This window comes from Cladosporium halotolerans (genome assembly GCF_011745625.1).
Source record: "Cladosporium halotolerans strain TM138-S3 chromosome Unknown Sca17, whole genome shotgun sequence".
NCBI lineage: Eukaryota > Fungi > Ascomycota > Dothideomycetes > Cladosporiales > Cladosporiaceae > Cladosporium > Cladosporium halotolerans.
Window position 1 is genome coordinate 251,119 of NW_027191468.1, and position 14,567 is coordinate 265,685.

Below are 14,567 nucleotides of genomic sequence, written 5' to 3' on the forward strand. Positions count from 1 at the left end.
GACTCGTCGCGCTCCTGGCGAGAACTCCAGCCGTTCGAGGCGGATCGTCTATAACTTGCAAACGGACAGGAAGAACAATGCAGCGATCGTTTATTTGTACACTCCTACAGCTATACACCGCGAATCGTACACTCACTTCCATTGCCCATCGAAAAATACTGTACACACAGACACGGACACAAGAAGTACGACAACCCTACCCAACATCCAACACGCGGAAGTCCTATTTCTTGCCGCCCTTCTTCTTCGGCGCGACGACCCTGAAGTTGCCGTTGGCGGCGTCGTCCTTGGGCGTCTCGGGCTTCGCGGGGCCCTTCTTCGCGACCTCGCTCCAGCCGCCGGCGGAGCCGCCGGCCGCGTTGGCGGGGCTGCCGCTCTTGGGCGGCGTGGAGGTGTCGACGAGGCCCTTGTCGGCGAGCTTCTTGCGGCGGATGAACTCCTCGGCGAAGTGGCGCGAGTCGATCGTGCTGCTGCTGCCGTGGACGGCTTCGGTGATGAGCTCGGCTTCGGCGGGGAAGAAGATGAGGTCGGAGACGAATTGCTCGGCTGGTGAGCGTGTTAGCATGTTGCTCGGGATACTTTGATTTTTCTTTTTGGTGAGAACGTACCTGAGATGCCCGGGTTGAGGTCGGGGCGGAGCTCGTTGATGGCCCACTTCCTGAACTCCTCTTGGGCGTTGACGGCGCCGGAGCCGGTCATGGTGGCGCTCCTGGAAGGCGCCTTCTTGACAGCCGCGGCAATGCTAGGCTGAGCGGGCGGCATCACGCTGGCACTCGGGGTACGGGCGGGCGCAGCAGGAGACGGCGCGGCGGGAGGCTTGGTCTTGCCACCAGCACCGACGGTAGTCCAGGCGCTGCCACCGGGAGCGGTGGGCGGCGGTGCGGCCGGAGACATGACCTTTCCAGCGAGGTTGGCGTAGCTCTTGCCGCCGGCAGGGCTGGGAACGCTGGCCATAGCAACAGCCTGGGCCTGAGCCGCGGCGGCAGCGACACGCCTCTTGCGGGCCTCTTCCTCCTTCTGAATCTGAGCCATGCTCTTGGCAGCAGTGGCAGCCGGCTTCGGCTGAGCAGCCTTAGCCCAAGCGCTGGCGCCAGAGGGAACAGGAGAAGCGCTCGTAGCGGCCCAAGTGGACGATGAGGGAAGGCCAGGAGCCGGCGGGGCGGCGGCGGCAGCACTCTGAGCCTCCAGCTCCTTCTGAAGCGCGGCGCGACGAGCAGCGGCGGCGAGTTCCTCCTGCTCAGCAGCCTTCTTGGCCTCGGCCTCCTGGATCTCCTTGAGAGAGGGGCCCTTCGGGGGGCCGGCGGGCTCCTTAGCCCACGGAGCGACAGTTGTCGGAGTCTCCGTGCTCGGAGTCTGAGATCTAGAACGGGACTCAGCGTTCAGGTGGTCGGCCACAGTCTGCCTGCTGGTCCTCTGAGCGGCGGGCGCCGGGAGAGGAGATTGAGAAGGCGCGGGAGGGAAGGCCTGCGGGATGCCGGTATCGACCTTAGCCCATGCCTGCTGAGTTGGGGCGGGCGACTGCTTCGCAGAAGCCGCCTTCTGGACTTGCTCGGTCAAGGTGAGGGGCTCCTTGGTCTGCGCCTGCTCCGCCGGCGCGGCGACTGGAGATCCGATGCTACTCTCAGTGTCAGTAGAATCGGGCTTGGTAGGCTGTTCTTGCGCCTGCGGCTGTTTCTGCTGCTGCTGTTTGCCGATAGTGCCTTGGAGCTGCTGGAACTCCTCGAGGCGTTCGTTGGAAGCCGCTTGAGCAGGCTGGTCCTTCTCCGTAGCATCCTGTCTGGCCTGCTCTTCGTTCAACCTGGCACGGTCCTGGAGCATCTGCTGAACCTGCTGAGCATGTGCATCCTGCTGCTGCGCCTGCTGTTGCTGCTGCTGGGAGAATGGCTGGCCGGGGGCGCCAAACTGATTCGGCTGTCCAGAGCGGTTGCCCAGGTTGAGCCTGTTCATGATGCTAGGAATCTCCTCCTCGGTGATGTGGCCCAGAGAGTCCACGCCAGCACCTACCGCGCCCAGACCACCCTGGGGGTTGCGAAAGGAGTTGTCAAAGAAGCCAGTAGGTTGTCCAGAAGCGGGTCCTGTGCTCAGGCTAGACTGGAATGCGCCAGGGCTTGCAATGGAGCCGAAGCTAGGCTGCGAGTGCAAGCTCTGAGCGCTCGAGTGACGATGCAGCTGACCCTGGGATGGTCCGCCGGGAGCAAAGCCCTGGTGAGGGCCCTGCAGGTGTTGCATGCGGTGTGCGATCTGTGCCTGGGCAAGGTGCTCCTTCTGGCGCGCCATTAGATATTGCTCCTCTTGCTTTCTACGCTCGAGGGCATTCTGCTGGTCGGCCGTTAGGGTTGTGCCAAATGAAGGAAAGCTGGACGCGAATGGCGGCTGTGCACCGCCAGTAGGAGGGGCTGCAGCTGGAGGCGCGCTCGCAGCCCAAGGTCCAGGCGGCGAAGCAGTGGTTTGACCGTGAGGGATTCCGATCTGCGGAACAAGGAAGGGCTCTCTGGAGTTTCCGATGCGACGGATGAGCTGGGCAAGCGGCTCGTAGTCCGCGTCTTCGGCCTTCTTCACCAAGAGCTCCGGGGAGAAGAAGCCGGCCTTGTACCAGTCGTGCATCTCAAGACCGGACCATGGGCCCTGAGTCTGACCTTGCGGGTCACGGTAGATCCAGCGCATCCTGTCGGGCATGACCATGGTGCGCTGCTGAGGCGGAGGAGGTTGGTTCGAGGCAGAGCTGCCTGGCTGTTGGTGTTGACCTTGACCGCCCAGCTGGTCTTGGAGATCACCTTCGTGGGCACCAAAGCCTTGTCCTTGGAATGGGTTGTCTCCTTCCATGTTGCCAAGTCCTGCGAAGGGCGTCTGGGCAGACCTATCATCTTGCTGCTCGCCTTGCCTCATCTGGTCTTGCATGGCCTGGGGAAACATGCTTGCCATCCTGCTCCCGCCAAAGCCGGAGCCAACGTGCGGACTCATAGTGTTACCGCCCAGACCGGCAAGGCTAGGAGAGTTCAGGTCACCCAGCGCGTTTCCAAGCATGCCACCTCCGAATCCGCCAGAAAGTCCTGCAGTTTGACGGCCAGGGGTTCCGAGGCCTGGCTGGCTAGTGGGCCATCCACCACCGAACTGTCCGAGACCTCCCAGGCCAGTAAAACCGCGGTTGGGACCAACACTGCTGGTCTGGCTGCGGTCATCACTTCCAGGACCCTGTGATCCGACGTGGCGACCTAGGTTAGGCAGCGCACCGAGACCACCAAGGCCTCCGCCCTGGTGCATCGAGTCCCCGCCAAATCCAAGCCCAGGGAGTGGTGCGCTTGGAATATCAGGAGTCCCTTGCTCAAGGCCTTCCCGAAGATGCTCGCCACCAAGTTGTTCCGGGGACTTGTAGGGGTTCGTATCGGTAGGGCTCTGCGGATCGTGGCCTCCCATTTGTAGGCCGGGGCGTCCAGGTGTCTGTTGGTTTGATTGCAAGAATCCAGAGCCAAATCCGCCAGCGTTGTCGGAGGTCATGCCAAAGGCGCCGAATCCGAAGTCGTCGCGAGTGTTGGACCGGCTAGGTGTGTCATAGCCGCGCATGGCTTGGCGCGTGCTTGGCGGAGACATGTCAGAGCCACCGGCCAAAGCTGCGCTTCCAGAAGGGACACCATCGTCCTCGTCTGCTTCCTCTAGAGTGGCAGCTCCAACCTCAGAGCGATCCAGCGGCCTCCAGGACTCGTTCTCGTTGACCTTGGGCAAGCTGGAGATACTGGCCTTGCTTTCCAGGGTCTTCGCATTCATGTCCTCGGTACTGTCCTTCTGCAGGAGATTTTTAAACCTGCTTTCCGCCCTTCCACTTCCGAGGCCCGCGCGCTTCTCGCCAGGCGTGCCTTGACCCGAGCTACCCAAGCCGAAGTTACCAAAAGATCCCATCGGCGAGAATCCAGCACTTTGGGGAGCTTGAGACCAGGGTGAGGTCGGGACGCCGAATCCAGCGCCACCCAGCGGGCCAATAGGATTGCGCTTCACCGTGCCAGAAGGGGTGGTCGCGCCTTTCTCTTCGCCCGAATCATCGGCCTTGCTGGCATCTTTCAAGTCCGTCCTACGGCGAAGTAGAGATGGCGGAGGAGACGGAGCACGCTGCTCGTCCCGCGGATTCGGAGAGGTGACAGAGTTCGGGAACGGATACGAGTCGCCTGTCTGACGACGGGAAGGTCCACGTACGTTGCCCGGGGACTGTAAGTTGAAGCCGCCAGGAGAGTTGACGGACATCTTGCGCCCAAGAACCCCGTTCGTCTGCTGGCTGTCCTTCGTCTGAACCGGCGGCTTGAGCGGAGTATTAACCGAGGTGGTGAAGAGCTAGTCGAGTGTTAGTCCAACCTCGATATGGTTATCCTGTCGCATAGGAACCCTTTAAACATACCTCTCTTTCTTCGTCATCCATTTCGGTCAAGGACAACGGTTCGAAGCTCCCATCATCGTCCCAACAGACATCAGGCCCGGGCGGCTGCTCCCTGCTTGCATCGTTCCTGCCCCAGCCTGCACCGTTCGCAGCGTTCGCAGCGTTCGGCTGCCAACCACCAACGTACAAGCTCTGAAGATCATCCTGCACGCCTTCGTCAACACTTTGCTGTAGTCTGTACAGGTCAAGGAGTTGGTTCTTCGAGTAGCGCGGGTCGGTCACAGTTCCGTTACGGTGTGGCGGGACGTAGCGCGGGGGTTGTGAAGACGCGGCGGAAGTGGGGTTGGTCTCGATGTTCTGGGGTGCGGCGGCGGGCGTGGTAACAGCGTTCGAGGTTCGGCGGAAGGTCTGGGTCGCACCGTTAGGTCTGCGCGCCCTATTCGCGTTGGTGTTAGCTTCCGATGCGTCGAATGTGCACTCGTGCGCCGAGCCGAGATGGAAGTGGCACGGCGCATGAAGTGAGGCTCGCTAGCCGGGTGGATACCTGGACATACCATTCCGAACCACCGTCTCGTGGTTGGTTGTTTTGGTTATTGCTGCCAGCGGCGGCAGAAGCGAAAGTCGAAGGTGCCATTGTAGGAGGTGGGTTGGGTTGTAGCAGTACCGGCTCGGTGTGTTGGAGCGGATGCGGTGCGAAAGGTGCTGTGCGTGGTCGCGAGTGCTGAAAAGTGCTGAAATTTCAAGAGGTGCTGAATGAGTATGCGTCGTTTGTGAATCGTCAATTGATCGCTGTGATGGCGTAGGGCAAGACGGGCGGAGGAGGTGGCTTCGATTTTCGAAGACGTTCAAAGTCCGCCAGCCTTCGGCGCTTTGACGCGCTATTCCGCTTCGGGTCGAGCATCTCTCGAGCATCTCACGCGACCTGGATGTTCCTGCATGACATACACGACATACATGCGCTGCTGAAGGGGGGGGAATTCTTTAATTTTTGCAGGGATAATTATGACAAGCGTCACGCGTTGTGGATTCCGCACGAAGCTACCATCGAAAATGCAGCATCGTAAATGTCCACGGTGGCCTTCTGCCCTACGGAGCTAGAGCATGCGCCAGCGCGTCGCGTCGCCAGACAAGCTCCAAGCACTTCCAGCCTCCTGTCGATTTGACCCATCTCACCTCACGTCAACCTCACGTCCATATCACATGATGGCCCTGAATCATCACTGGGGCCATCAGATCATCTCCAGCATCCCGTGCGACCGGGGAAAGGGTCCCGTTAAATTGTTGCACGCAGCACATGCCAGGGGCACAGCAAGCAGCCGTTCGCCGTCTGTAACGGCGTGGCGAATTGTTTGCTAGACCCCTCCTCGAACCGCCACGCCGATGATCCCTTCGAAGGCAAACGTGAACGAACCGGTTCGCTATGCATGCTTCCGGGCGGATGTTTGCTCAACGTCGACGTCTGTCAGTCGCGCAAACCATCACAAGGTAGGCCTTGCCGGGGACCACGGGAGCAAGCCCATTCGAGCGCCCGATGGCAGTAAAGGCAATCCGGTACCACCGGTTCAGTAGGTGTGGGACCCAGGACGAACATATAGAGCTCAAACTTCTCAAGTTATTGATGGCTTGCTCTTCATCGCAGAAGCATAGCTACTCAAAGCACTCATCAGCCTTCATTCACCACTTGACGACACTCACATATTCCTCTTGCACTGAGCGGCAACGATACTTCCAGCATTCAGAGTATGGATCCGTACGCCCTCGCGCTCACCACGAGTGCCCCTTTCTCCGGTGGTAGTTACGGCCACGGTCTAGGTGTGTCTCTTATAACCGTCTCAAAATCACCCTCAACCCAGCCACCTTAACAAACCCCTCCCTCTCAACTCAATGTATGGCTCTCCCTACGACCTCCTAGGCATGGGCATGGGCGGTGGCAGCCTAGGCGTAGATCCCTACAGCTACTTAGGGATGGGCATGAGGCCTCGCAACAGGCTGTCACGCCGCGATCTGCTCGACATGCCGTACGGCTACGGGTACGGCCGGGGTCGCGGTTCACGCTACCTTGACCCGTACGACATCTTGGACGACGTGTACGATGACGATTATTTCGACGACTACGAAGACATCGAGGATCCGCTGCTGTATCAACTGAGATTCGGCGGACGAAGGCGGCCGAGGCGACGATTTGGAGGGAGAGGGTACGGCCGTTGGGGATATTAAGCTGCTGAGAGCGAGTCTTGGTACGTTTGTTTGGACGTAGGTGATTCAAGGCGGGCCTGGAGTACCACGGAGCTTTTGTTTGCGATGCTCAGCTGGGAATACTGCCTCCATCGTCATGACTATGGGGCGATCAATCGTTGTGGGATGTAAATTATCAGCGAGGAACCCGCGTGTTCTTTTGGAGTTGGGTTGGTGCTGGTGTCGATTGCGAGCTCTCCTCTCATCTCTACGGCCGCTGGCACGGCAGATATGACGAGCAGAAGGGACTGTCGCTACATGTAGATGAGACATGTAAAGCTCTGCGCGCTTGATCTATCTATGTTTGTCAGTATGCATCGATGAAGCTTGGAATTAGCGGGTTATAAGACCATCAAAGTAGGATATACTGGGGGAGAGCGAAGCAAGGAGCATAATTTGATAATTGAATATAGATGGATATGATTTGGTAGAATTGGATTGATATTATATCATGTCACAGAACACATCACTCTACTGAAGGGATTTAGGCCTGAATCTATGGACCACTGCAACCACATACAGGCTACCGCGGTGAGTAAGAGGTCTTTCCAAAGGATGAATCTCCTTTGCACCAAAATAGGGCTGCGACAAGGTAGAGAAGGTCGGGCCCAGAGTGTTGGCAAAGTTGGCAAGGAAATTGATGAGGATGGGTAGCTTCCCGGGGATAAGCTGAAGCTGATGAAGACATGGGACGGTGAGGAAGAACGGGATGACTGAAAGCTGACTGGCTTGTTACAGCTGTACAGCTAACCAATGACAAGTAGTCCGTCTACTGTTTGAACGCCGGACTCCTGAAATGCGGGTATCGTGAAATCTTCTCGGGTTGTTACACCTTCGAAACGGCTATTGCATTGGATCTCGTGTGGCGCGTAATATTTACTCCTGGGGAACTGTGAAATTGTTAGCATGCTGTCTTTCGAGCAGCTGATCCGGCAAAACTCACTCTCAATCTCGCCAGAGTGGATGTCGTCAGAGATGCTCTTGGGGCTGCGGCCGTCGACCTGGCAGCCGGTGGAGAAAGCAGTGCCGAGGATCTCGAGGACGGTGCCCTCAAGAGTCTTGGCCATGGACTTGTAGCGCATGGTGCGGGCAATGTCGATGATCTCGTCAAGAGGGATGGACTTGGTGTGCTTGATGTTCTTCTCCTTCTTGCGGTCACGAGGGGGCTCCTTGAGGGCCTTGATGACCAGGGAAGAGGCGGAGGGAACGACCGAGACGGCGGCCTGACGGTTCTTGATGGTCAGGCGGACGGTGACGCGGAGACCCTTCTGTGAGGTTGTTAGACATCTGGCTGGCTGCGAGCGCGCGGCTTTGCGCATTGGCGGATTGTCAAACGTACCCAGTCACCGGTGGCCTTGGCGATATCTTCACCGACCTTCTTGGGGGAGAGACCAAGAGGACCGATCTTGGGGGCAAGAGCGGAAGAGGCACCGACCTCACCTCCGGTGGCACGGAGGTGAATGATCTTCTCCTCGTTGGGGTCGAACTTGGGAGCTTTGCGGTATCAGTATTGACGTGTCGCAAGAGCAGCGAGCTTCAGCCGGAGCTGAGCAGCCATGGATCGAAGAGGTGATACTTACGCATGGCTAGGGCGTAAGGTGGTCTACCTTAATCGATTTGTTTGTCGGGAAGTGAGGTGGTGGTGCAAGAACGAAAGTCTGCGCTCGTGAAGCGAGCTTTTTGGAGCGAGATTTGTGCGGAGCGGGAAGCGGAAGTCCTCCCGCCGCCAAGGCGCGCGCATCGAGGCGAGCGTCGCTGGCCGCAAGCCCGCCGCGGGACCCTTGACGTGTTGGCCGCCGGCGTTAAGGCAACGTCGTTCGCTTTGGCGCAGGAGCAGCCGCTGGAACTTTTGGGTGTGATCTGGAAACACCACCCCTTGCGACAACACGGGTCCTGTAACCACGTCTACCTGGCCAGACCATCGCACACATCCCGCCATGGCGCAACAACAGCCTCCGCCCGGCGCACAATCCGGCAGACCGTCACCACCACCTGGCGCCGGGCCCTTCCCGCCTGGAATGCAGCCGGGGCAGCAGCCCACTCCTGAGCAGATCCGCGCAGTGCAGGCTCGCATCGCCGCCGAGGCCGAGAAAGCCGGCATGACGGTACCACAGTTCATTGAGCGCCAGAAGGCACTGGCCATGCAGCAACAACAGGGTCAGCAGCCCTCTCCTGAGCAAGTCCGCCAGATGCAAGCCCAAATCGCCGCCGAGGCCGAGAAAGCTGGTCTCACAGTCCCTCAGTACGTCGAGCGTTTGAAGGCACAGGCCATGCAGCAACAACAGATGCGTCAGCAGCAGCAACAGGGAGCGCAGCCGGGCAAACAGGTGCCCATCGCGCCGGGCCCGCCCAAGCCTGAGGGCATCGCGGTCGCGAAGTTCCTTAGGAGTCAGGACCTGAAGCTGCGGACGTGCATTTTCAACGATCAGAGGAAGGACATGTTCAAGGTCAAGCGCGCAATCCGGGCGCTGCATTCGCCAGCATATGAGAAGGCAAGGAAGAAGAACCCGATCCTGCCTGAGGTCAAGGATCGAGTCACAGCCGAGAACACCTTGAAAACGTTACCTCTGAGCATGCTCGCTCTTCGAGTGTCAAAGGTCGATCCGCACCAGGGCCACAACCACGGAAAGAAGAAGCGCGTGAAGGGCCTCTGGACAGTGAAGGTCGAGCCGCAACAGGAGGCACGAGATGATTACTACTACGTCTTCCTCTACGAAGGTCCTCAGTGGAAGAACAAGCTCTATGCTGCGGGAGCTCTCGGTGTGATTCTCGCTGTAGTGTTCTTCCCGCTTTGGCCATACCACCTCCGCCTCGGTGTCTGGTACCTTTCTATGGGCCTGCTCGGCCTCCTCGGACTCTTCTTCGCCATGGCTATCTTCCGTCTAATTCTCTTCCTTGTCACTATGTTCGTCACACCACCTGGTTTCTGGCTTTATCCGAACCTTTTCGAGGACGTTGGCTTCTTCGACTCTTTCAAGCCGCTGTGGGCCTGGCACGAGGATGAGGCTGCCGTCAAACAGCGTAAGAAGGAAGAGCGTCAGAAGAAGAAGGCTAGACGCGAGGCCAAGGCGAACGGGACTTTTGTGAAGAAGGACAAATCGAAGCAGCCGGCTGCAGCGACGACCGAGAAGCCAGCCGATCCGCCGTCTTCAAGCTCAAGCGCCAGCGAGGAGCCTGAGATCTCGAAGCCGGTCACCTCGTCTGCGACGGGTGCCGAGCCAATCCCGAAGGATGGCAACGTGCAAGCGCAGCAGCGCAATCTGGCAGCCCGGGTGGAGGAGACTGAGGATGAATAGATGAGGGTGACATGGTTTTGGCGTTATCATTTTGCTGAAAGGATTAGCGAAATTGTCTGTACAACACTCACAGGCTGAGCTGGGTTGTGGTTGGCAAAGCATGGCGTGCGGGAGTTCCTGAATGAAAGCATTTGAATTAACTCCATATCGAAGTCGAATCTTCCGGGTGCCTGTGTTGTGCAATAATTCACAGACGACTTCATTCGTAACGTTACCCTCCAATATCATGGTTCGGTGTATCTTGTGCCTTTTCATCAGAAGGGCATATTTGGGGAAGCCGGACACCACATGTATCTGCACTGCCGGGCTCCGAAACCATTGTACGCGAACAACTTTGCGCTCGCAATCTTTCATTGTTCTCGAAAAGTCTAGAAATGACTGTGATTCCATGGCCGCTGTCTTTACCATTTGTCATTTACCAAGCGAATTGCCTGTGTTTCAAGAACAGCAGACCATAAGACGCAAGCCCCAAGCACGACAACCCTGATAACCCCAACCCTACTTACCCTCGCCCTAAACTTTATCTGGCACTGCCCTGGATCAACGGTAACAGGCTAGGTATGTAGGCCGATGTTCAACACCTCGCCAAAACTCAGCGATGGAGCCTGGTCTGGGCTAGGCTCCAAAACTGATGCCTCGACAATATTGACCACGTGTCGAGCAGCTGATGGCCCCACGAGGTAGACTACACGCCAGTCCTTGTCGCACCCGTGCGCAAAATTGGATTGTGCTCAACTTGGAAGGCCGTAAACTGGATATGTCTGTCAAAGTCCGCGGCTGGATAAACTGGGCTGATACATCTCGTTTCTTAGCAAGCGAAATTTGCAGTTCTCGAGTAAGATCCCCAAGATGCTTTAGCCTGCGACAGTCCTCAACCCACGAGTGCTGAGTTGCGAGGGAGGCGACTGCATAAAGCTCTCCAATTCCTCCACTTTTCAACATGTAGCATTCATCCGCTGGCGAAGAGGCTTTCTAGTTCCATCGCCCCTAGCTTGACATACCTTAGCTCGACCATGAGCGTCGATCAGCGCGAGCTTGAAGCAGCGTGCAAGGCGAACGACGTTGCGCGCGTGCGTCTACTGTTTGCCACAAGACCATTGGACGACAAGGACGCGACCAGATGCAGCCTCACCGAATCATCCGACTTGCCACTCATGCGATGTTTGCTTGAGCACGGCGCTGACTACGAGAGATATCTACGGGTGATACCGCCACCCTCTCTGGATATGGTCAAGCTTCTCATCGAATTCGGCTACGACGTGAAAGCCGAGGGCCATAAGATGCTCCAGTAAGTACACATCGTCGACGCATTTAACATGGAAGTAGCCGGACTCAGAGTTCTCCAGGGATTTTGCGCATGACCGGGAAGCCCTTGACTGGCTGATGGACCACGGTGCGGACCCGAGTCGCACGGATGACACCCGAGACGACAATTATCCCATTCGCCGACTTGGTGACATGCGCGACTACTCGCTAAAGGTCCTCAACAATATCGCCGCGGCAGGGGATATAGAGCTGTTCGACCACCTCGTATCCCGCGGCGCGGACCCTCATCGCAGCATGGCCCTCCACCGCGCGGGTAAATGTCCGGACCCCGAAAAATCCATCGCTATGATCGATCATCTCCTGGATAAGCACCACATGGACATTGAAGCCAATAGCGAAGATTTGCGCCGAACGATCGACTCCATCGACGCGGGCACCCCTCTCAACTGCGCCATCTACTACCAGAACCTTGCCGCTTTTAAACATTTACTGAAAAGGGGTGCGCATCCGAGAGGTCTTGACCAAATCGTAGGGAGGTGGGGCGTCGATCCGTTCTTACCAGCTCTCGGTCCTTTGCTAGATGCTGGTGCTAATCCCGATAGCGCGCTAAAGTTGATAATCCATACCGGCGACATTGAAGCTGCGAGGTTATGTGTAGAAGCTGGTGCGGACCCAAGGGCAATTATCTCAAGCCAGGAGGCTCGCGCTGCCAGGCTAGCTGCCAGACCGGAACTCAATTCGGATGATGAGGAAGAGTATTATGATGATGAATATCCTCCTGAAGATATAATAAACGCGGGTTGGAGTAATGGGATGGAAACTTTTCTTCGGTTGTTTGATGATACTAAGTAGCTTATCAATCTAGAGTTTACTGGCCATCTCGCAATGAACGATCCCATAGAAATAGTGTCCCTTCTCCACAAGACGTTAGTGTTGTTATACTCGGATAGTGGCTTGGGCTCACTACTGTCATTCGTGTAGTAGAAAGCTCTACTATATAGTACATTGAAAGACTGAGCGCTTACTAAAACTACTTCAGCCTACATCAGCTTTTCTCTTCATTCGTGTCGATATCTTACTTTCACCATCGAAGCTTAGAACATTCTGTAATTCTGTTAAGCACGGGGCTTTAAGACAACCGAGCGACCAGGTGACATTGATCGACACATGCGTCTGAACGTCTGCACAACAGCAGTGTCTGAAGCAAAGAAGGGCACAAGTCCAAAACCACATGCCTACGTTTCAAGACCCGTGATCGACGAACAGCGCAAGGTTGATGCGGCTCTGCGGCCCTGCGACTCGGGACGTCATCGAGATCCTAGCTCATCTGCAGCGCTGTTCACCCCCACAACCGGCTTCAGCCACAGGATCCGCGTGCGCCGGAAGTCAAGAGCCCGCCAGCCAGCACCAGCCAGCCGGTTGACAGGCATCCCTCGCCCGCTCCAACAGCGCCAGTTCTGCGCCGCCACCGCAGCCTCCGCGCCTCCCTCTCCGCTGAACTCCTCTCTCGAGTGCAGCGCAGCCATGCCGGAGATGGCGCAGCGAGGCGAGTCGCTCACAACAAGCAGCATGAACCGCTCCTCTGCTGTCCCGGCCGCCGAAGACGACGAGGTCGGGCGCGACCCGCACATCCCAGGCTCGATCCCTCCGTGGGTGCACATCTCGTCCGACGAGGGCGACACCCTCATCCCACCGCCTGCGCGACCGAACACGCGACACTATCGACCGCCACCGTCACACTACAAGCCCGGGCGCAAATGGGACCACATCCGATCCGCCGAGCCTCCTTTGATGAGCGCGCCCATTGCCGACCACCAGACAAGATGGATACCCTTCATGCAGAGCGGGCCCCATCCGCCCTGGCACGAGCAAGGAGCGAGACTCATGAGCCCTGAGTGGATGGAGGAGAATGTCCCTATTACCGTTCGAGGCTGGGAAGAAGAGGACGAGGCATTGGCGGACAAGCAGGAGGAATTGAAGGGGTTCTGGCTCCTGAGCCCTGAAAAGAGAGAACGAACAGTCCGGCTCTTCTGGGTAAGTCATACTGGCGGCTTTGCCCCAAGCCCTTCCTATTGCCTTGGTCCCAATGCATTGCGACGAGCACGGCGGGTCTGCCGCGACCGTGCTTTACCGTCGCATCCGCCGGTGAGCGTCGGCGATGCTGCAGCGGAACGATCAGCGCAGAAGTGGAGCGCTTGGCGCACAAGGCACATAATCGTCCGCCGGCTTCCCACCATCATCGATCTAGCAGCTTTAGCTCACATGGGAGAGCGCCAGACTGAAGTAACACTTCATGTCAAAATAAGCATTCTGTGCGGTATCTGGAGGTACTGTGTTCGATCCACAGAAGCTGCATCGTTGATCTTTTGCCTTTTTGTTTTCCCTTTTGCTCTGGCACTGTTCTACACGTTGTCATCTGGTCTCGACTACATTCCTGAACATCACTGACAAGCTTTGCAGAGGTTGTTGCTCAAGAATCCTTTTGTGCCATTGCTCTTCCGAATCGTTGTACTGGCATTTTCCGGCGCATCTTTAGGTCTTTCAGCGACATTGTACGAAAACATTCGTCGAGTGAACACAGATCGGGATCCAGACAATCAATGTGCAGCTCGTGCTTCAACGTACATGGCAATCGTCGTTGGCTCTGTTGCGATCCCGTACGTGCTTTACGTGACTTGGGACGAATACATGAGCAGACCGTAAGTTTCATATCGACTTCCCGATCGCTTCACTTACAAGTCTAGGCTAACGACTCTGCAGCCTCGGTCTTCGATCTGCTGTGGCTAAGACCTCACTCCTTCTATGTGATCTATATTTCATCGTCTTCTCTGCCTCGAATTTGTCCCTAGCGTTTGATGCCTTGTTCGATCGACGATGGGCATGCTACGACGAGCGCTACTCTATCGCCGGGTCTGAAACCATCCGTATCCCCGCGACATGTCCCGACAACCCGGGCATTTGCTACAAGCAAAAAGCGTTGGGCGGCGTGCTGGTCATCAGTCTCGTGGCCTGGTTGGCGACGTTCAGCATCTCCGTCATGAGAGTCGTGGAGAAGCTGCGATAGGATGTCTGCTTCTTTGTACAACTTTGGGGTTTGACGCGCTTCTTATTTCTTTGGGTTATCGGATCTTGTCGCATTGGAAAAGGAAAGGGATAGCATTGCGTCGGCGTTTGGGTCTGTCAGCTTTACCGGCGGCAATCAAAATCACTTGGATGATTGCGTGCATTTGGAATGGGGTTTTCTTTGAATGGCTGGGATGGGACGGGATGATTTAAGTGACGATACCCTGTTTGATACATAGCCTGGGCGCAAAAGCGCGATACTGCCGCCGATTGGACATGTAGCATTGAAAAAACATAACGTATTGACTGTGCTGCCTTGTCACGCTGTTTGCGAAGAACCAGGT

At 57.1% G+C, this 14,567-nt stretch overlaps 6 protein-coding genes across 6 annotated transcripts; 4 read left to right on the plus strand and 2 right to left on the minus strand.

The window, feature by feature from the left end:
• Positions 1-223: 223 nt before the first annotated feature.
• Positions 224-5,168, minus strand: WHR41_05029 (uncharacterized protein; the record flags this gene model as incomplete). The annotated part of the gene is made up of 4 exons (XM_069373634.1): positions 4,918-5,168; positions 4,385-4,799; positions 609-4,320; positions 224-546 (listed from the first exon to the last, which is right to left on the minus strand). Exons 1-4 carry the CDS (start codon positions 4,995-4,997, stop codon positions 224-226), a joined length of 4,530 nt encoding a protein of 1,509 aa, XP_069229043.1. The 5' UTR covers positions 4,998-5,168.
• A 1,079-nt stretch (positions 5,169-6,247) lies between these two features.
• Positions 6,248-6,580, plus strand: WHR41_05030 (uncharacterized protein; the record flags this gene model as incomplete). The annotated part of the gene is made up of 1 exon (XM_069373635.1): positions 6,248-6,580. One exon carries the CDS (start codon positions 6,248-6,250, stop codon positions 6,578-6,580), a length of 333 nt encoding a protein of 110 aa, XP_069228850.1.
• Positions 6,581-7,019: 439 nt separating this feature from the next.
• Positions 7,020-8,272, minus strand: rpl-12 (60S ribosomal protein uL11). The gene is made up of 4 exons (XM_069373636.1): positions 8,179-8,272; positions 7,938-8,092; positions 7,542-7,866; positions 7,020-7,488 (listed from the first exon to the last, which is right to left on the minus strand). Exons 1-4 carry the CDS (start codon positions 8,180-8,182, stop codon positions 7,475-7,477), a joined length of 498 nt encoding a protein of 165 aa, XP_069228906.1. The 5' UTR covers positions 8,183-8,272; the 3' UTR covers positions 7,020-7,474.
• Positions 8,273-8,535: 263 nt separating this feature from the next.
• Positions 8,536-9,894, plus strand: WHR41_05032 (uncharacterized protein; the record flags this gene model as incomplete). The annotated part of the gene is made up of 1 exon (XM_069373637.1): positions 8,536-9,894. One exon carries the CDS (start codon positions 8,536-8,538, stop codon positions 9,892-9,894), a length of 1,359 nt encoding a protein of 452 aa, XP_069228907.1.
• Positions 9,895-10,556: 662 nt separating this feature from the next.
• WHR41_05033 (uncharacterized protein) lies at positions 10,557-12,012 on the plus strand (the record flags this gene model as incomplete). Its single annotated transcript, XM_069373638.1, has 2 exons — positions 10,557-11,182; positions 11,241-12,012. The coding sequence occupies exons 1-2, from the start codon at positions 10,908-10,910 to the stop codon at positions 12,010-12,012; spliced, it is 1,047 nt and encodes a 348-aa protein (XP_069228837.1). The 5' UTR covers positions 10,557-10,907.
• A 581-nt stretch (positions 12,013-12,593) lies between these two features.
• On the plus strand, positions 12,594-14,534 carry WHR41_05034 (uncharacterized protein). Its single transcript, XM_069373639.1, has 3 exons — positions 12,594-13,194; positions 13,621-13,859; positions 13,921-14,534. The coding sequence occupies exons 1-3, from the start codon at positions 12,685-12,687 to the stop codon at positions 14,222-14,224; spliced, it is 1,053 nt and encodes a 350-aa protein (XP_069228908.1). The 5' UTR covers positions 12,594-12,684; the 3' UTR covers positions 14,225-14,534.
• The last annotated feature ends 33 nt before the right edge of the window (positions 14,535-14,567 follow it).

Excerpts from the sequence above, each read along its gene's own strand:
- rpl-12 (XM_069373636.1), bottom strand. Across the intron at positions 7,867-7,937 it reads CCAAGGCCACCGGTGACTGG|AAGGGTCTCCGCGTCACCGT; the intron begins GTACGTTTGACA and ends ACAACCTCACAG.
- WHR41_05034 (XM_069373639.1), top strand. The coding sequence starts at position 12,685 with ATGCCGGAGATGGCGCAGCGAGGCGAGTCGCTCACAACAAGCAGCATG. Across the intron at positions 13,195-13,620 it reads GAACAGTCCGGCTCTTCTGG|AGGTTGTTGCTCAAGAATCC; the intron begins GTAAGTCATACT and ends CAAGCTTTGCAG. Across the intron at positions 13,860-13,920 it reads GACGAATACATGAGCAGACC|CCTCGGTCTTCGATCTGCTG; the intron begins GTAAGTTTCATA and ends ACGACTCTGCAG.